Below are 15,974 nucleotides of genomic sequence, written 5' to 3' on the forward strand. Positions count from 1 at the left end.
AAGTATTTGCTCTTTAATAAGACATATTGACAACTTAATTGATAACAAAAGCCTTGACCACATTAAAGGAAGCTATTAAGCAACCAAGTTGGATTTCATTTTGAAAACAGATCAATGAGATTTGAAGGAAAACAAACATTGCAATCTTGTAAATGACAAAACAATTTTTGGAAATGAAAATCATTTGATCCATAAATGAGACAAAATTATGTGAACTTTTTTATAAAACAAGTAAAAATCTCCCTTTTTCGTCTTCTGAATCCCAAAACACTATTGAATATCGATAGAAAATATTATAAATTTGATTACATTTTAATGATACAGGTGCAATAAGAAATGATAATTTTTTAAGATATAATTTCAAATCAATTGTGGCACATCCAAAGCTGGCTTCATAATAATACACATACTACACATCATCACTAAGAAAAGAAAATAGATATATTGTACAAATTTAAACACATTTTCATGATTAAAGTTGGATTGAACAAAAAAATTGAAAGAAATCTTTTTGGAGTAGTGGGTAAGGCTATCATTCAACCATACATCAACAGTTATATTCAATAAAAAGGATCAGTAGTACAGAGTTAAGTACTTAACAGTGCATTTAAAGGTCAAGTCCATCTAAATAACAAGTTGATTTGAAAAAAAAAAAATCATTAACACTTAATCTTTTCTAAGCAAAATTGGATGTAATATTAGAGTTATGACACTAATAGTTTGGCTTTTTTACACAGAACCTTTATATTCACAAAGAAGTTATATGAATGACACGGTGATATGCATATGAGAGTGCCCAATGAGGTCACACACTCCAAATTTCTTTTATATTTTATCATAGAATATCTATTTTTTTGTAGATTTGACAGGAAGCTCTTAAATAAATCGAAATAGGCTACAAAAATGGCAATTCCACATACTAACAGAGAAATAAATGCAGATGCTCAATTTTAAGGAGAGATTGCAATGTTTCATATTTCCTCTCATAAAGTACAAATGAAATAATAAGAGGGTGATGCCATTAGTTCCCTCTTTTGCATGTTATTCATTTTATTCATAAAAGTTTTTTAATGAATTAAATAAACTAGGCTTTAAAATGTCAGGAATTTCTTATTCTACATCCACGTTGAAGAAATGTTCAGTTTGCTTGATATTTAATCTACTTATTCAAATCAACTCTTTGGAATGGCCTAGATAGTTCTTTTTAATGCATGAAGCATCAAAAGCAACCTTGCTTAGTCTGGTCTGGGAATATATTTATGCGTAGTTGTCAATGAGATAATACTCAATATACTCATTTGCAACTAGGCACCTTGTCATAAGTCAGTGTCATGTTTTTTTTCTGCAGGAAACCTGCAAGCCGCTTTTAATCCCAATTCTATCATTTCATCGTAGAAAATAACCCCAGGAATGTGGGAAAGCATCTAAGAAAAGACAAACAGCTGAATCCCTGCTAAAGATGCTGTACAGACTATTGAAAAGGTTCCTTACAAGTGACTTTAAAAAGATATTACACTGAATTCTTGACAAAACAGTGCCTTGACGTGAATATAATTTGTAGCTGATTAGTTTACAAATCCTAGGATCACAATTCACATTTTGTTACTTGAGCATTGGATCACATTATGTGGTTAAAGGCACTCAACCATGTTCTACATAGACCAAAATAAATTAAATAAAGTATAATACTGTTAAAGTCAATACAAAAGTTTCTGATTGATAAATGCAATCATACACTCTTAATGAGTAATTCATTTCAATTCATCCTGGTGACTATGAGTAATTAAACAAATATTCATAGTTACGCTTTACATGATTGTCAAACCTTTGATATTCTGTAGTACTATGACACATTTGCACAAAACTAGCAATACTGTAATAACCAACTTGTTGAGGAGAGCATACAACTCCAAGAAGACAAATAATTTCATAATCCCACAGAGGGCTTATTGCAAAAATCACCATCAATGGTATCACTGTAACATTGAACATCGGCCAATCAAAATCAAGGTTTCTATGGAAGTTACAAGTAATTGCAAAATTATATTAATGGTGAAAGCGGGCCCTTTATAAAATATCAACACAATGTCATTAAAATCAATGTACACATTCCTAAATTCATAACCAAATATTTTGAACACAGGACATTTTAAAATGTAATACATTTTCATCATTGCAAGGAAATACTTTATTATATTAATAATGTGTATACAAGATACACTACAACCATAAAAGCACCAATAATGTCAGTATGAATTCTTAACTATGTCTAAAGTTGATTTTACTTTTTGTCCTATCTTTCCTATATATTTTTGCACTGATTCTTTATAATTAGTTTAATATATTTCATTTTAATAGATATTGTTCCATCTAAACCAATGAGAAAGCAAGTTATTAATTGCCCCACATCTTAAAAAGTACATATGTAATATCTTGTCCAGAATCAGAGGCATTGGTTAATATTGATTTGACTTTTGAAATTCTGGCACAGTAAAAGTCCCAATTGTTGCCTGTGTCTACGATATGATGGAAAACTGAAGCCCCAAACAAATTGCACCTTATATCATTATTCGATAATAAAAAAAAGTACAAATAACTGGAAAACCCATTCCAATTTCATTCAACAGTATACAATTATACACGGCAAAGAAATTAAATGATTTATTTCATCAAAGATATCTTGAAAGTGACTGCATGATTTTTTGTCCTAAGTGTTTTTTATCTATACAAATAATACTTAATGCAACACACATAAAAGTTCAGGAAGTATTTTAACGATACCTTTGTAATATTGACCAACGTCTTAAAGGAATCTTTCTTTACATGAGTATTTTGCTTTGAAATATCTGACAAAGGAAATTTGATATTAAAGATCAATATCTATTTTCTTAAACATAAATGACCATGGTTTGTATTGAGTGTAACTCATCGATCACAACGTATGGACAAATGATCCATGACAAAGAGTTGTAGAAAGCGGAAAACAGATCACATAATACGACTTCATCAAAATGAATGTGGCATTAAAGGTGGCAAGCAAATGATATTGCAGATGCATATCAAAACAATCTCACTGTTATGATTGAATACCTCAATGAGTATACTATTGCAACACAGTCTCTAACTCCATTCACTAGGGATAACTTCAATTGTTATCATTTTTCATTGGTAATACAGATGCTAGTCATTATTAACAAAAATGTGCCCCTTATACTGAGACCTATTTTTTACAATTTGATTAAAGCTGATTTTTTTTCCCTTCAACTTTTTAACTTATCAAATTTTGATTCTCTGCACTGATCAATGATCTATCTCTTTATATTCAATTATCCTACGGGAGTAAAGGAACTATGACCTATTATTGTCTCATTGTCTTATTTTACTATCAAAGATCTTACCCCCGCCTTTCATTAATATTATCACACTTGTATGAATGCATTAACAAGTGAATAAACAAATCTTATTAATTATTCTAAATCATTATCACGTCTCTATTGCCATTAACTGGTATATAAAAGAAGAACAACAATAATACTAATAATAAGAATCTATACGATTCTTTTAAAAAATGGCCAAGCCGACAAAGAGAACATTCATTTTGGCAAGTACGGACGGAAAGTTAGCTAAGTGCAAGAAGGCTATTGGGTATTCACTCACATGAATGTCTTAACCTATTAAAATGCCTGCTGAACTCTTATTCAAATAGACTTTGCACAGGGGCCATTAAATACTAGTAAACAACTGGTTAAACAATACAAAAACAATTAAAATTCAGCAATCATGCCATTTCTAAGAATGTTCAGGGATTAAGAGGTAATTTGTCATGGCTGATATCAACAAGAATATTAACCAGAAATTTCCTCTTTTCCCTCAAGACAGGTCAATTGCTTTATTAAGAATGCCATCGCTTATCCCATCATATCTAGTTATCTCAGATAGGTTGCAGCCACTTGGCCTATTTGTACAAGGTCTAATCTCAGATCATCTAACACCATCATGGCTAAGCCCATGAGGTATATGATCAATTTAAACTAATTACCACCTGTACTTTACAATTACAATTTATACTAATATACATACAGTCTAATTACCAATTTGACTTCTCATCATTCTACACTTTGTTTAAGTAACATTAAATTCATTACCAGCTCATCTAATCATATATACTAAGAGGTGTCAGATCAAGTGGATATTAGACCAAATGAGTTTAGCCTAACTGAAAATTAGACAGAGGGGTAAAAGGGGGACACTAAGGGGGTATTAGATCAAGTAGATGAAATGGTGATAGATGAACTAGGATTAGACCATGGCAGGAAAACAAAGGCAAAGGGAAAGTAGACCAAGTGGGTGTAGACCTACTGGCATTAATAGTCTTCTACATTATCAAACAGCAGCACCAATATTTATTAAGAACACTCCATTTTATTTTCCTCTTCCATGTCTTGTTCCCCATCTTCTCCTTGTTTCTTCTGCCTCTCCACCTCCTCATCTAACCAATTCTTCTCTCCGTAAGTCTTCATCATCTCAAGGCGAAGTTTATTCAGGATCTTCCTATTAGGTTTAGCTCTGGGTGTGTTATGGGTCAGTCCTGTCACGCTCAATTCAGCTTCCTAGAATGAAGAATTTCATTGATAATAACTTCCATCAATTCAAGTGAGATAAATATGGATCTACTGAGTGCCTTGCTTCCAGTTCAAGATAAACTAAGATGGCTTCACAGTCGCATAGAAATGTGTCCTGGACATACATTTGAATGTTTTGTGCATGTTATAACACATACATACATACTCATACCATTGAGGCATGGTATGTTATGGGCACAAATAAAGTTGATGCTGGAAATGAATTGTGATTACAGCTCAATTTTTCAATTCTTACAATAATGTTGCAAATTCAATGGTTATAATAACAGTCTATCTACATGGTTGATATAGTATAATGTCGGTTTTCTGTATTCTTTAATTTTCGAGGTATTCATATGTATTTACAATGTGTGTTTTTTCCCAACCTTAAGTCCTTGTCTATATTTCATTATTCAAATATATTCACCTTCTTCTCTCTATTGATCTCACTAGATCCCTTTCCATACATCTTGATGATAGCTCCCCAACTTCTTAGCTCAGGATGGAGTTGCTGAACAGATGCGAAAACAATCAATATTGATACATTATATAGAATATTTGCGGTCAATTTACAAATTAATGGGAAACCCTGGGAAGCAGCATTACTGTATTTTGATGTAAGGACATAACTGAGAAGGAGGGAGGGGGGGGGGGGTAATATTTCCACCTTAACACAGTTATAAAAAAAAATCTTAAATGAAAAACATGTTGAATAAATTAATAATATATTTTTTAATGGTATCTCTGTTGTCATATCTCGTATATGAGAAGATATTTCTTAAGAATTGCGGAGTAAAACCAATGTAATTTTATCATGGCCAATTATTCTAAACAAAGAGGGGAGGGGCATTTCATCAACATTCATCATCCTTGGTTTTGATTGGCTAAGCATAGATTTCTCTCTGTTTCTATGGTAACTGGTAGATAATGACAACTTCTCTGTGCTTACGACTTTCATGAAACTGTCCCATAACCTAGTACATAATATATCAATAGTTAGGTACTATATCTCATGATATATTGACTTACTTTTAATAGCTTCTGAGCTCCTTGTTGTTTTCCATTGGCTTTATTTTTGCACATTCCCTAGAGAGAAAGAAAATCAGATAAGATTAGAGGTAAGGAAAAGAGGGAGAAACATGAGAGAAAACAAGAGTTGAGGAAGGGGAGAGGGGAAGGGAGAGAGATGGGAATGGAGGTAATAGAGAGTGGGTGGGGGGGGGGGGGGACAAAGATAGAGCGCATAAAGAGAAAACACACGGCTCCTTAGAACCTAAGTTTATTGTTGTGCCAACACCATTCTAATGACATGAAATATTGCACTGTGATTCTAAACCTTCAAGTTTTTAATGTATTTTGGGGGGACATGTCGGTCAACAAACACATACTTTGCTTGCTGTTCTGTAAGAACCTGTATCACTCAAGAAACAAATTCAAGGGTCAAGATAATTTAATGTCATATAAAAAAATAAAAAAACTGTTTGGGAGCTATTAATTAATAACAGAGTGAACAACACATATAAATATACACTGGTATAATATACATTTAAAAATTAAAACTACATTAACTGTAAGCGAAATGTGTTTTTTATTCACATACAGTCGACAAAATGTTCTGAAAAATCATCGTTTTTATTGTCATATACCATTTATTTACCATTTGTAAACATCTTCTACAATTCCCTTTTTGTATACAGAATGTAGAGTACCATACTAAGGTCATAATAACATACTCACCGTTACTTTATGTGGACCTAGAGTGAGAGTGTATTCACTACGTTGATGATCTTTGAGTTTTATATTCATACTGAACTTTGTATCTGCCATACCATGACTCCTACATTAGGAAAGTAAAATACACCTTTAATAAGACTTGCACAGTGATAAAAACTTGTATAGACAGAAGATAGATACTTATAGGAGAAACTGTGTATTGATAGATAATGGAAGTAACAATGCATGTTGAAGAGCTGGTAGTAACTGTATTGTTATAATAAAGCTGGTCTCTGTCTTACAAGAAACTTGATTATACCTGTTATATATTAATCATTGTTTTGATCGCATCTAAAAGTGGAAAAGATACAAGTTTTCATTAAAATTCAAATGTAATTTTATAAAATATCAGATGATAGCAGAATCAGCTAGCTTTAACTAGAATTTCGTAAGTGAACTGGCCTGAATATGATAACATCTAAGGCCTAGAATCTAGGTTTAATTAGAAAATGACAATTTTATTACAACAGTTTAAGATAGATCAAATGGTGTCTTTGTTTTAATTGCATTTTTACCTTTGTATATATTCTTGAAGAACCTGCCATGGAGTGAGTTGTCCTGCCTTCATACATAGATCATAGATCCTTATATCATCAATAGCTACATGGTCAAAATACTGGGGGAAACAAAGAATATAAATCATTACTTCTGCTTCATACATAGATCCTTACATCATAAATGGCAACACGGTCCAAATACTGAGGAAACAAAGAATATAAATCATCACTTCTACCGCTTCATACATAGATCCTTACATCATAAATGGTAACACGGTCCAAATACTGAGGAAACAAAGAATATAAATCATCACTTCTACCGCTTCATACATAGATCCTTACATCATAAATGGTAACACGGTCCAAATACTGAGGAAACAAAGAATATAAATCATTACTTCTACCGCTTCATACATAGATCCTTACATCATAAATGGCAACATGGTCCAAATACTGGGGGAAACAAAGAATATATATCATTACTTCTACCGCTTCATACATAGATCCTTACATCATAAATGGTAACATGGTCCAAATACTGAGGAAACAAAGAATATAAATCATCACTTCTACCGCTTCATACATAGATCCTTACATCATAAATGGCAACACGGTCCAAATACTGAGGAAACAAAGAATATACTGTAGAAACAAAGTCATTGATGTTCGTACTTATCTTGCACCCGTTCACAAGTTCTTGTGGGTTCACAGATGGCTGACTAGACCAATCTTTACCCCCCCAAAAAATCTAGTGCAGTGTGGACAAGTTAACACAGGCGGTGGGTTAGGTGCAGTAATGGCGTTTGCTCTGCCTTTCCAACACAGGGTTTTGTTCTTAATTGTCCACCTGAATCGACTTGTAGCCCGACACACCAGCCCTAACCACTGGTCAGGCAGAATGGTCCTGAGTTGATTCTTCCATGGTTTCTAAGATGTATATATTTATATATATGCATGATGGTAAATTGATTCAAATGCAGCAAAAGTAATTCTAAAAAGACATTTGGGAAATCTGATGATAATAATCCTGAAAACACCATTCTAAAAAAAAGATAAGAAATAATCTTACCTCTGTATCGGATGGTGCCTTTTCTTTGAAGTCTGAGATGAGTTCTGGTACTAAGATATCTAAAGTTTTCTTTGCTGAAATAAGAGAGAACAACAAAAATGATTTTAAAAATTGATTATAAATTATGAGCAATTAGGCATCGATGAAGTGATTATATTTTCATTATCTGAAATGATATATAAGAACAATACTGAAGAAAGGCAGAGAAAATGGTAACTATGAACATGACCTTGAGAGGACATTGAGAAGGAATGGGAAAAGAGAATTCTTTCTATCATCGGATATGATATAGTATTATATTGGAATGCTATACCGGAGAAGGTGGTAAGACTGTGGTTGTGTGTGATCATGACCTTGATAGAACGGTTGAGCAAATGCCGTGTCACCGATAGAACATCATTGATTTAGAAAGAATGAGGAATGGGAAAACAAAAAGAGATAGAGAACAAGAGAGAGAGACCTGGAGCCTGTTGCAGAAAGAGTTGCGTTTAAACGCAAGTCAAAACATCAAGCGCAAGTCCCGAATGCCGGTGCTTTATTGGCTGAAAATCAAGTTGCGCAAGATTTTTTGAGTTGCGTTTGATTGCAACTCTTTCTGCAACAGGCCCCAGGAGGGGTATTACTTACCTGCTTCAGCTTTAGCTAATCTTTTACTGGTCGCTTCTCCTCTACCATACTTCACACCTTTGATCTCAACTACAGCTTCAAATGGAGCACTAGCATTCCCTAAACAACAAAAGAAGTCATTTCATTCATTCAGTAAATGATTCTTTTGCTTATTACAAACATACTATGTTTGTACAATGAAGCCCAACAGATACAGAGAAAATTTGCTCTATATTTCATCTATGAGAAAAATGTACACAATGTCCTTCATACTTCAAGTTATTTCAGTCAGCAATAATCACTATCAGAAATAAACAGCAATTAAAATAATATACTTGTAGCATGATTGATACTTTTATCACAACTTATCAAGCATTAAAATATTAACATAGGGATCAATCCAAGTGCTGATGAACAATCACTTAAAAACATATAGCTCTCAATAAATATATCAAGGTATTGATGTAGCTCTTTTCAAAACATTTGCCATAATAAGCAATGGATATAAAGACTTACTGCTCTCCCCAAAGACATACTGAGGTTGAGTTCTCATGACTCTCTGTGCATACTCATGAAGAATACATACTGGGGTCTTATCCTGAGCATTGATAACAAATTCTACCAAAAGAGAGACAAAAAAAACCAGAAGAATATCAGTAACTTCATTAGTAATACAAAGGATACAACATACAGCTTTCAGAAAATCAATGAAGTTATGACTGGGTTATTTTAGCTAGTTTTCACGTTTTCTCTCCCCTCTCCCATCCACTACCGCCTCAACTTTTTCTCCATTCTCCTTCTTCAACCCCCTTCCATCATGTCCACCCATACTCCCTTTGCTCTCTCTCTCTCTCTACATCCTTTTTCTAACCCTCCCCTGTCCCTCCCATCTCTGACATCATTCACCGTTCTTTTAACAAGCCCACTTATGAAAATAACCAGAAATATCGTGATTTGCGAGGGCACGCAACAGAATTGTATCAAAACTTCATTGTGAAATGACTGGGATGGAATAACATTTGTCATAAAAGCCTTGCACGTACACTTTAATGTTGACCTGAAAATGACCTTTGACCTTACCATGTGACCTCCGACTGCAGCATAACATGCAGGTCGCCTAAGTACATCTACCATCCAAGTTTTGTTGACAAGTGACTTCCGGTTGCGGAGTCAGGTGTCATAAGAGAGTCTTGCATGTAAACTTTAACGTTGACCTGAAAATGACCTTTGACCTTACCATGTTACCTCCGACTGCAGCATAACATACAGGTCCCCCAAAGTCCATCTACCATCCAACTTTGGTTGAAAAGTGACTTACGGTTGCGGAGTTAGGTGTCATAAGAGTCTTGCATGTAAACTTTAACGTTGACCTGAAAAAGTCCTTTGACCTTACCATGTGACCTCCGACTGCAGCATAAGATGCAAGTTCCCCAATTTCATCTACCATCCAAGTTTGGTTGAAAAGTGACTTATGGTTGCAGAGTTAGGTGTCATAAGAGAGTCTTGCATGTAAACTTTAACGTTGACCTGAAAATGACCTTTGACCTTACCATGTGACCTCTGACTGCAGCATAACATGCAGGTCCCCCAAGTCCATCTACCATCCAAGTTTGGTTGAAAAGCGACTTACAGTTGTGACGGACGGATGACAGACGACGGACGACATTTGGATCCCTTAAGTCTCGCCTTCACCTCTGGTGGGCGAGACAAAAACCTCTCTCTTCTTACTCTTTCAAGAATCAAGTATCAGTGATCAAAGTCAGTATTGATCATAGAGCAAGAAAATAACTATAAGTAAAATGGGCTTTAAAGGGATGGTCCGGGCTGAAAATATTCATATCTAAATAGAGTAAAATTCACAGAGCAAAATGCTGAAAATATCATCAAAATCGGATAACAAAGTTATTGAATTTTAAAGTTTCTCAATATTTTGTGAAAACAGTTATATACACATTGTCATATGTTATTATCGTCTTATGTTATTACATGAAATCATAAATGTTTCATATTTTCATACATGTGTAAATGATGTGTCTCCATTATGATGAAATAAGCTGCGGCAATAAATAACTAATGCACTTAAACAGTTGTCAATCCAATTGTTATAGTTCTTGGTAGAAAAATTTTAAACAAACCTAATTTCATATAATAAAACACAAAAGAACAAGTGGGGATATGACATCATCAGCCCACCTAATGAATATTCATAAAGACATGCCTAGAACTGTTTCACCGGAATAATGCAAATCTTTAAAATTCAATAACTTTGTACTTATTTGTTTTCCGATTTTGATAAAATTTTCAGCATTTTGCTTTGTGAATTTTACTCTATTTTTTTTAGATATAAATATCTCCAGCCTGGACCATCCCTTTAAATCATTATCTATTCCATGGCCTGAAAATTGATCTGCCAGGTTTTGGCTGAAAGAAGGGCATCCAAAGGAGCATTTCATCAACATTTGGTGTGTGACAAGTTGACAACTATCCTTGGTTTTGATTGGCTGAAAAGCACAGCTGACAGACTGTTAGTTACTATAGTAACTGTTGGATATATCAGACTTTTTCAAATAAAAAATCTGATAAGTGCTTAAATGATATGATCTTCCTGAATTTATTCAAGAACAAAGACGCTTACCTCTGCCGGTATTTCCTTCCAGCTGACATCGTAACACCTTAGGACCTCCAGGCTATATCATCAAAACAGAACAAATATCAATTTATTTAATAGTTAATTTGCTTGATCAATAGTATATTATGATATACATCTTCAATGCATTCAAGCATTCATTGATGCATTTTTGGCTATATTGTTATACCGAGGTTGTTTTATCTGACTGCTAAGAAAGCACGAATGCCTGTGAGCAAGCAACCAGGGGACCAACGGCTTAAGGTCCTCTCTGAGGGTCCTGGTAATGAGGATAAATGCCTTACCAAAGGGCACTAGCGCACCACTTGGGAATCGAACCCGGGTCACCGGAATCCGAAACCCCCGCTCTACCGACTGAGCTATCGCGCCTCCCTTAAAGAATAAAGCTATAGAATAGAAAAACAACAATAACACCACACATTTTGTCTTCTTCATAATTACACTGTGAAATGATCTATGTTGCTTTTAAAACAATTATTTCAACTCGTAAATCCATCCACAGGCTAACTGGCAAATGTGATAAATTTTCTCATAGAAAATTGCAACAAAATAATGGTGTAAAACTACAAACTAGTTTTGTGAGAAAAAAAACATTAAAAACAAAAAAAAACACTGAATTTACCTGACCATGTCTTTATAAAAAATAAAAGTGAAGAGACAGGGAAACAGATAAACAGAAACAGATAACAAACAAAGAATAGATTTAAAAGTAAACTTACAAATTGAGGTCGTTCTTTATTTTTCACTGCTTTGGTGTACTTTCTTCTTGATGCCCAAGATCTAAAAAAAAAAGAAAACAGTTACAGCATCTTGATTTACAGTCCGACCTCTCTTATCCGGCCTCCCCTTATCTGGATCTCTCTTTTATCCAGACGCACACTTGCCGAGATTTTTTTTTTTAAATCTATTACGGGGGAAATGAGATTTCAATCTAAACTCAAAATTCCTACGCAAAATCACTTTGATTACATACATTTTCCAATATAGTCTACCTACAACCACATTATTTTTAATGAAAATATCTTACCCAAATCACAGAAAGAACTTAGACAGGATAATTTTCCAGTAAATCAGGGCGCAGCACAACCATTTTATCACATTCTCTTTTTTTTCCAGGAAAATCAACACATGTCTCACCAGCTAGCGCTAGCCCTCGATATGGACAGTGCCATCTATCATGTTTGATCCTATAGTCATAGCAATGGCTGACTTTGTGATGCTCGCCACAACGATCCAAATTTAAAACTTAGTTTCATTGAGTTATTCTCTTTCTTTCGAGGTATGCGCGATGTATATCTCAATTATTTCAGCAGGTAAATTATCCAAGCGTTTTGGTAACCAATCGATTTCATTTCTGTAAAAAAAAACGCCTATATTTTGCACTGACACTGCAGTGAATACTGTCTGCGTACGCCCACTACAATACTACATGTAGCTACCATAGGGGAGGCAGATGCATGTACATGTATTTAATATTGGGTCTCCCAGATCTGGATAAATCCCTTATCCGGACTGGTGCTGGTCCCAACATGTCCGGATAAGAGAGGTTGAACTGTATTAACAAATGATCTGAGACATATGTTTATACATCTAATGAGTCAGTAGAAAATATCAAAATAATTTTATGTAAATAATCCTCTATTTCGGCTTCGGACATTTTAATAAAGATGACCTTATTTTACAGAACATTATTATGTATGATACTTTTCTGTGAGTACAGATAATAACACCTTAATGAAAAATAACAACATCACCTGGTCAACTAAATCTCACAGACAAAGGTGTATTCACATCATCTATTGTTGCATTCTTGGATGGCTACACGAAACTGTACTTGGTTTTCTAATAGTTTGATATTTAGTTTTTGTTAAAGAAGCATTGTTGTTATTTGTTGCCAATGAAAAAAATATAGAGTTTCTTTAACCCTAAAATGACTGGGGGGGGGGGGCCATGATGGGTTCGCGCAATATTTCCAAAACGCAAAAAGATGTGTGCATGAAATTCTTAGTTAAAACTGTTGAACTGTTAAAAAGTAAAAAAATAATATAAAATTTATGTACTCACTTGAATCTCTTGATGGCTATTTTTTCAAACTGGAATATTCTAGATAAGTACTCTTGAAGATCCTTAACATCTGTACAATAAATAAATTAGAAATATGAGCCATATAAAAATATGATTAATCAATATTCATACTTTAGAAAATGGTACATTAGGTAAAACATGTAATATCTCTTGATCACAAGATTTGTCTGTATTTTATCTCATCAAATATAATGGTAAAAAAAAGATAAATCAAGAAATTGAAGATGGGGATGATACATAACATTGAAACAGTAAGCACAAAATACAGGTTAAATACAATATGTAATTTAGAATGGATAGAAGTGGGAAAAAGGGTTACTTACACAAAATCTTAATTTTCTCTGATGAATCACATCAATTCTGATGGAAACATCCTTTAAGTTCACAAAAGGCAAAATAGTAACACATAAGCCTAAAATACCACCAAGTGATGAACTTACCTACAGAATCATCTTCACATATATGAACACGATTCTTCTTAAACTTTGACACCTCTCCTTTAGACTCTTGTCCTTTCATCTCAGTATCAGGATTGGTCTTATTATTTTCTCCTTTAGGACAGGTGGAATGCTGATCAGGTATATCTCCATTAGGAAGATCTGCATAATACACAAGGATACATGACAAATGAAAGAAATTGACTAAATTATAGCTAATGTCCTCCAACACATTACAATGAAAGAAACTCATCCGATCAAACCACCTGTACATAATCGCAAGGGAATTCAGTCTCCAGGAATATTTGTCAATTATAAAGTTGACCATATTTTCAAGGAACTTCCTTCCATCTGCTTGACATCCTCTCACTTGATACTTGCCAGATTTGGCATCAGTTTTACCTGCAAAAATGCCAAATCTCCAAAAAAAGGAGGAATTGAAACAAAAAAGATAGAGAGTAGGACAAAATAAATTGCCCCACAGTTTGACCAAACAAATATCTTGAAGTAACTTTTCAAGTTGCTTAGACTAAGAGGAGTACCTGAAGGTATTGCCTTTATGTCTTTGGCATCTGATTCTCCCTTCTTCTCTTTCTCCAGGGCACGACTGTAATGCATACAGGGTATAGCAGCTACTGGAACACGGTGGCGCTATCAATGAAATAAACAGCAGAATCTCAGTAAAAGATAACATGATCACAAAATGTTTATTCAATTGGCTTGAAAATTTAACAGCTGAGGTACAAAATGAAGCCCTTATTGATGTTTTAGGGGCAAGATCATTGCCACTCCCCACCCAGGTGTATGTATTATGTATGACAACTGAAAAACATATAAAAGCAAATGCAAACACACCATAAAATTTCCTGGCTGTAAAGTATTACCTGTTAACCACTTGATAAGTTGGATGAACAACATAGTTACAAAAGTAATCTGACATGAAGCTGACATTTAAAAAAAAATATCTTCTAGAATCCCCACCAGAAGTAATACCATACCGCCCTTTCACACGGTACCAAGATCGTAATTTGAATGATTCCAGTGAAAAATAATTCTATTGACGAATTTTTAGCACGTGTGAAACCAAACTAGAATCACGAACGCCATTGACAATCAAGAATTCAAATTCTACTACGGAGGTGAATTCCAGTGAAGTTTCACTGAAATTACGGTACAAAGTTTACGTCTGAAACGGTTTACCTCCAAAACATCTTTTGAGGGGCGGTGCTTACGTGACCTTTCAAGCACTTCCATAGATAATACATTGTCATGCACTCATCGTAGTTTCTTTTTTGCGATGCAGTGCTTTGATTGGGTTTGATCGACAAGTCACCAAAGACACAATACCGCCTTCGCTCAGAAATTCAAATTCAAATCAGTTTTTCGAGTGAAAGTGTGAATGGTACAATGATTCTATTATTAAGACAAATAGCAATCATCATCACAATGATGATTGTGTGAAAAGGCCCATAATACCATGAGAACAAAGAACATCTTACAAGCAAGGTCAAAATCTTAACTGTAGAGGAAATTATCTTCTGTCTCTGAATACAATTAAAAATAAAACAGATGAGTCTATACAAATTTCCTGGCATTACATTCCTACAGATTCAAACAGGTTATCTAATACAGTATTAAACAGGTGTTTACAACTTACCCTAGCACTACCTGAGCCTAGAAGGTAAGGTCTAGACCAGGTACATACTCTTGAAGGTCGATGGAGATAAAGAGGCATCCCACATTGATGACTGATTCTCACCCAACCATCAGGTAAACCTTCTAAAGGCTCTTGACCTCGTCCTTAAAAATAACAGATGGCAAAAAAACATGGATATTTAACTTGATGGCTTACCAAGTATCAAAATATTAAACAGATAGCATATTGATTGTCCTCATGGAAGAAAAATGTAATTTGAAGTAAAACTTTTGGAAATATACAATTTTAGCCATTTTGTGTAGAGCAATTGGAATAGTCCCTACCTTAAATCTCTATGACATCAACAATACAGCCAATTTGAAGTCTCCATATACTATAGTGATCATAACTTTTACAACATTTAAAAATTCAAACTTTGTTATTGTTTTTCCGATATTGTTCAAAGTTTCACCTATCTTCTTGAATGATTTTCTTTCTTTTCTAAGAAAACACTTATTTGGGTTGGACTCCCCTTTAATACTGCAATCCCATCGGCATCTTAATTAGCAGAACTTAATATGTAGTTATTTTTCTGTAGATTA

The 15,974-nt window shown here is 34.1% G+C and overlaps 1 protein-coding gene across 1 annotated transcript in view; it reads right to left on the minus strand.

Moving 5' to 3' along the window:
• The window catches only part of LOC129255043 (microprocessor complex subunit DGCR8-like), a 27,514-nt gene continuing 11,540 nt past the window's right edge, over nt 1–15,974 (minus strand). The window contains exons 3-16 of the mRNA XM_064106845.1: nt 15,394–15,536; nt 14,279–14,387; nt 13,740–13,898; nt 13,279–13,348; nt 11,934–11,994; nt 11,203–11,254; nt 9,084–9,185; nt 8,589–8,687; nt 7,962–8,035; nt 6,911–7,011; nt 6,360–6,459; nt 5,652–5,708; nt 5,050–5,133; nt 1–4,610 (exon numbers count right to left, since the gene is read on the minus strand). Of these exons, the coding sequence (XP_063962915.1) occupies nt 4,407–4,610; nt 5,050–5,133; nt 5,652–5,708; nt 6,360–6,459; nt 6,911–7,011; nt 7,962–8,035; nt 8,589–8,687; nt 9,084–9,185; nt 11,203–11,254; nt 11,934–11,994; nt 13,279–13,348; nt 13,740–13,898; nt 14,279–14,387; nt 15,394–15,536 (1,415 nt within the window). The 3' untranslated portion in view covers nt 1–4,406. The remainder of the gene's footprint in view (nt 4,611–5,049; nt 5,134–5,651; nt 5,709–6,359; nt 6,460–6,910; nt 7,012–7,961; nt 8,036–8,588; nt 8,688–9,083; nt 9,186–11,202; nt 11,255–11,933; nt 11,995–13,278; nt 13,349–13,739; nt 13,899–14,278; nt 14,388–15,393; nt 15,537–15,974) is intronic.

This window comes from Lytechinus pictus, chromosome 2 (genome assembly GCF_037042905.1).
Source record: "Lytechinus pictus isolate F3 Inbred chromosome 2, Lp3.0, whole genome shotgun sequence".
Taxonomy (NCBI): Eukaryota; Metazoa; Echinodermata; class Echinoidea; order Temnopleuroida; family Toxopneustidae; genus Lytechinus; species Lytechinus pictus.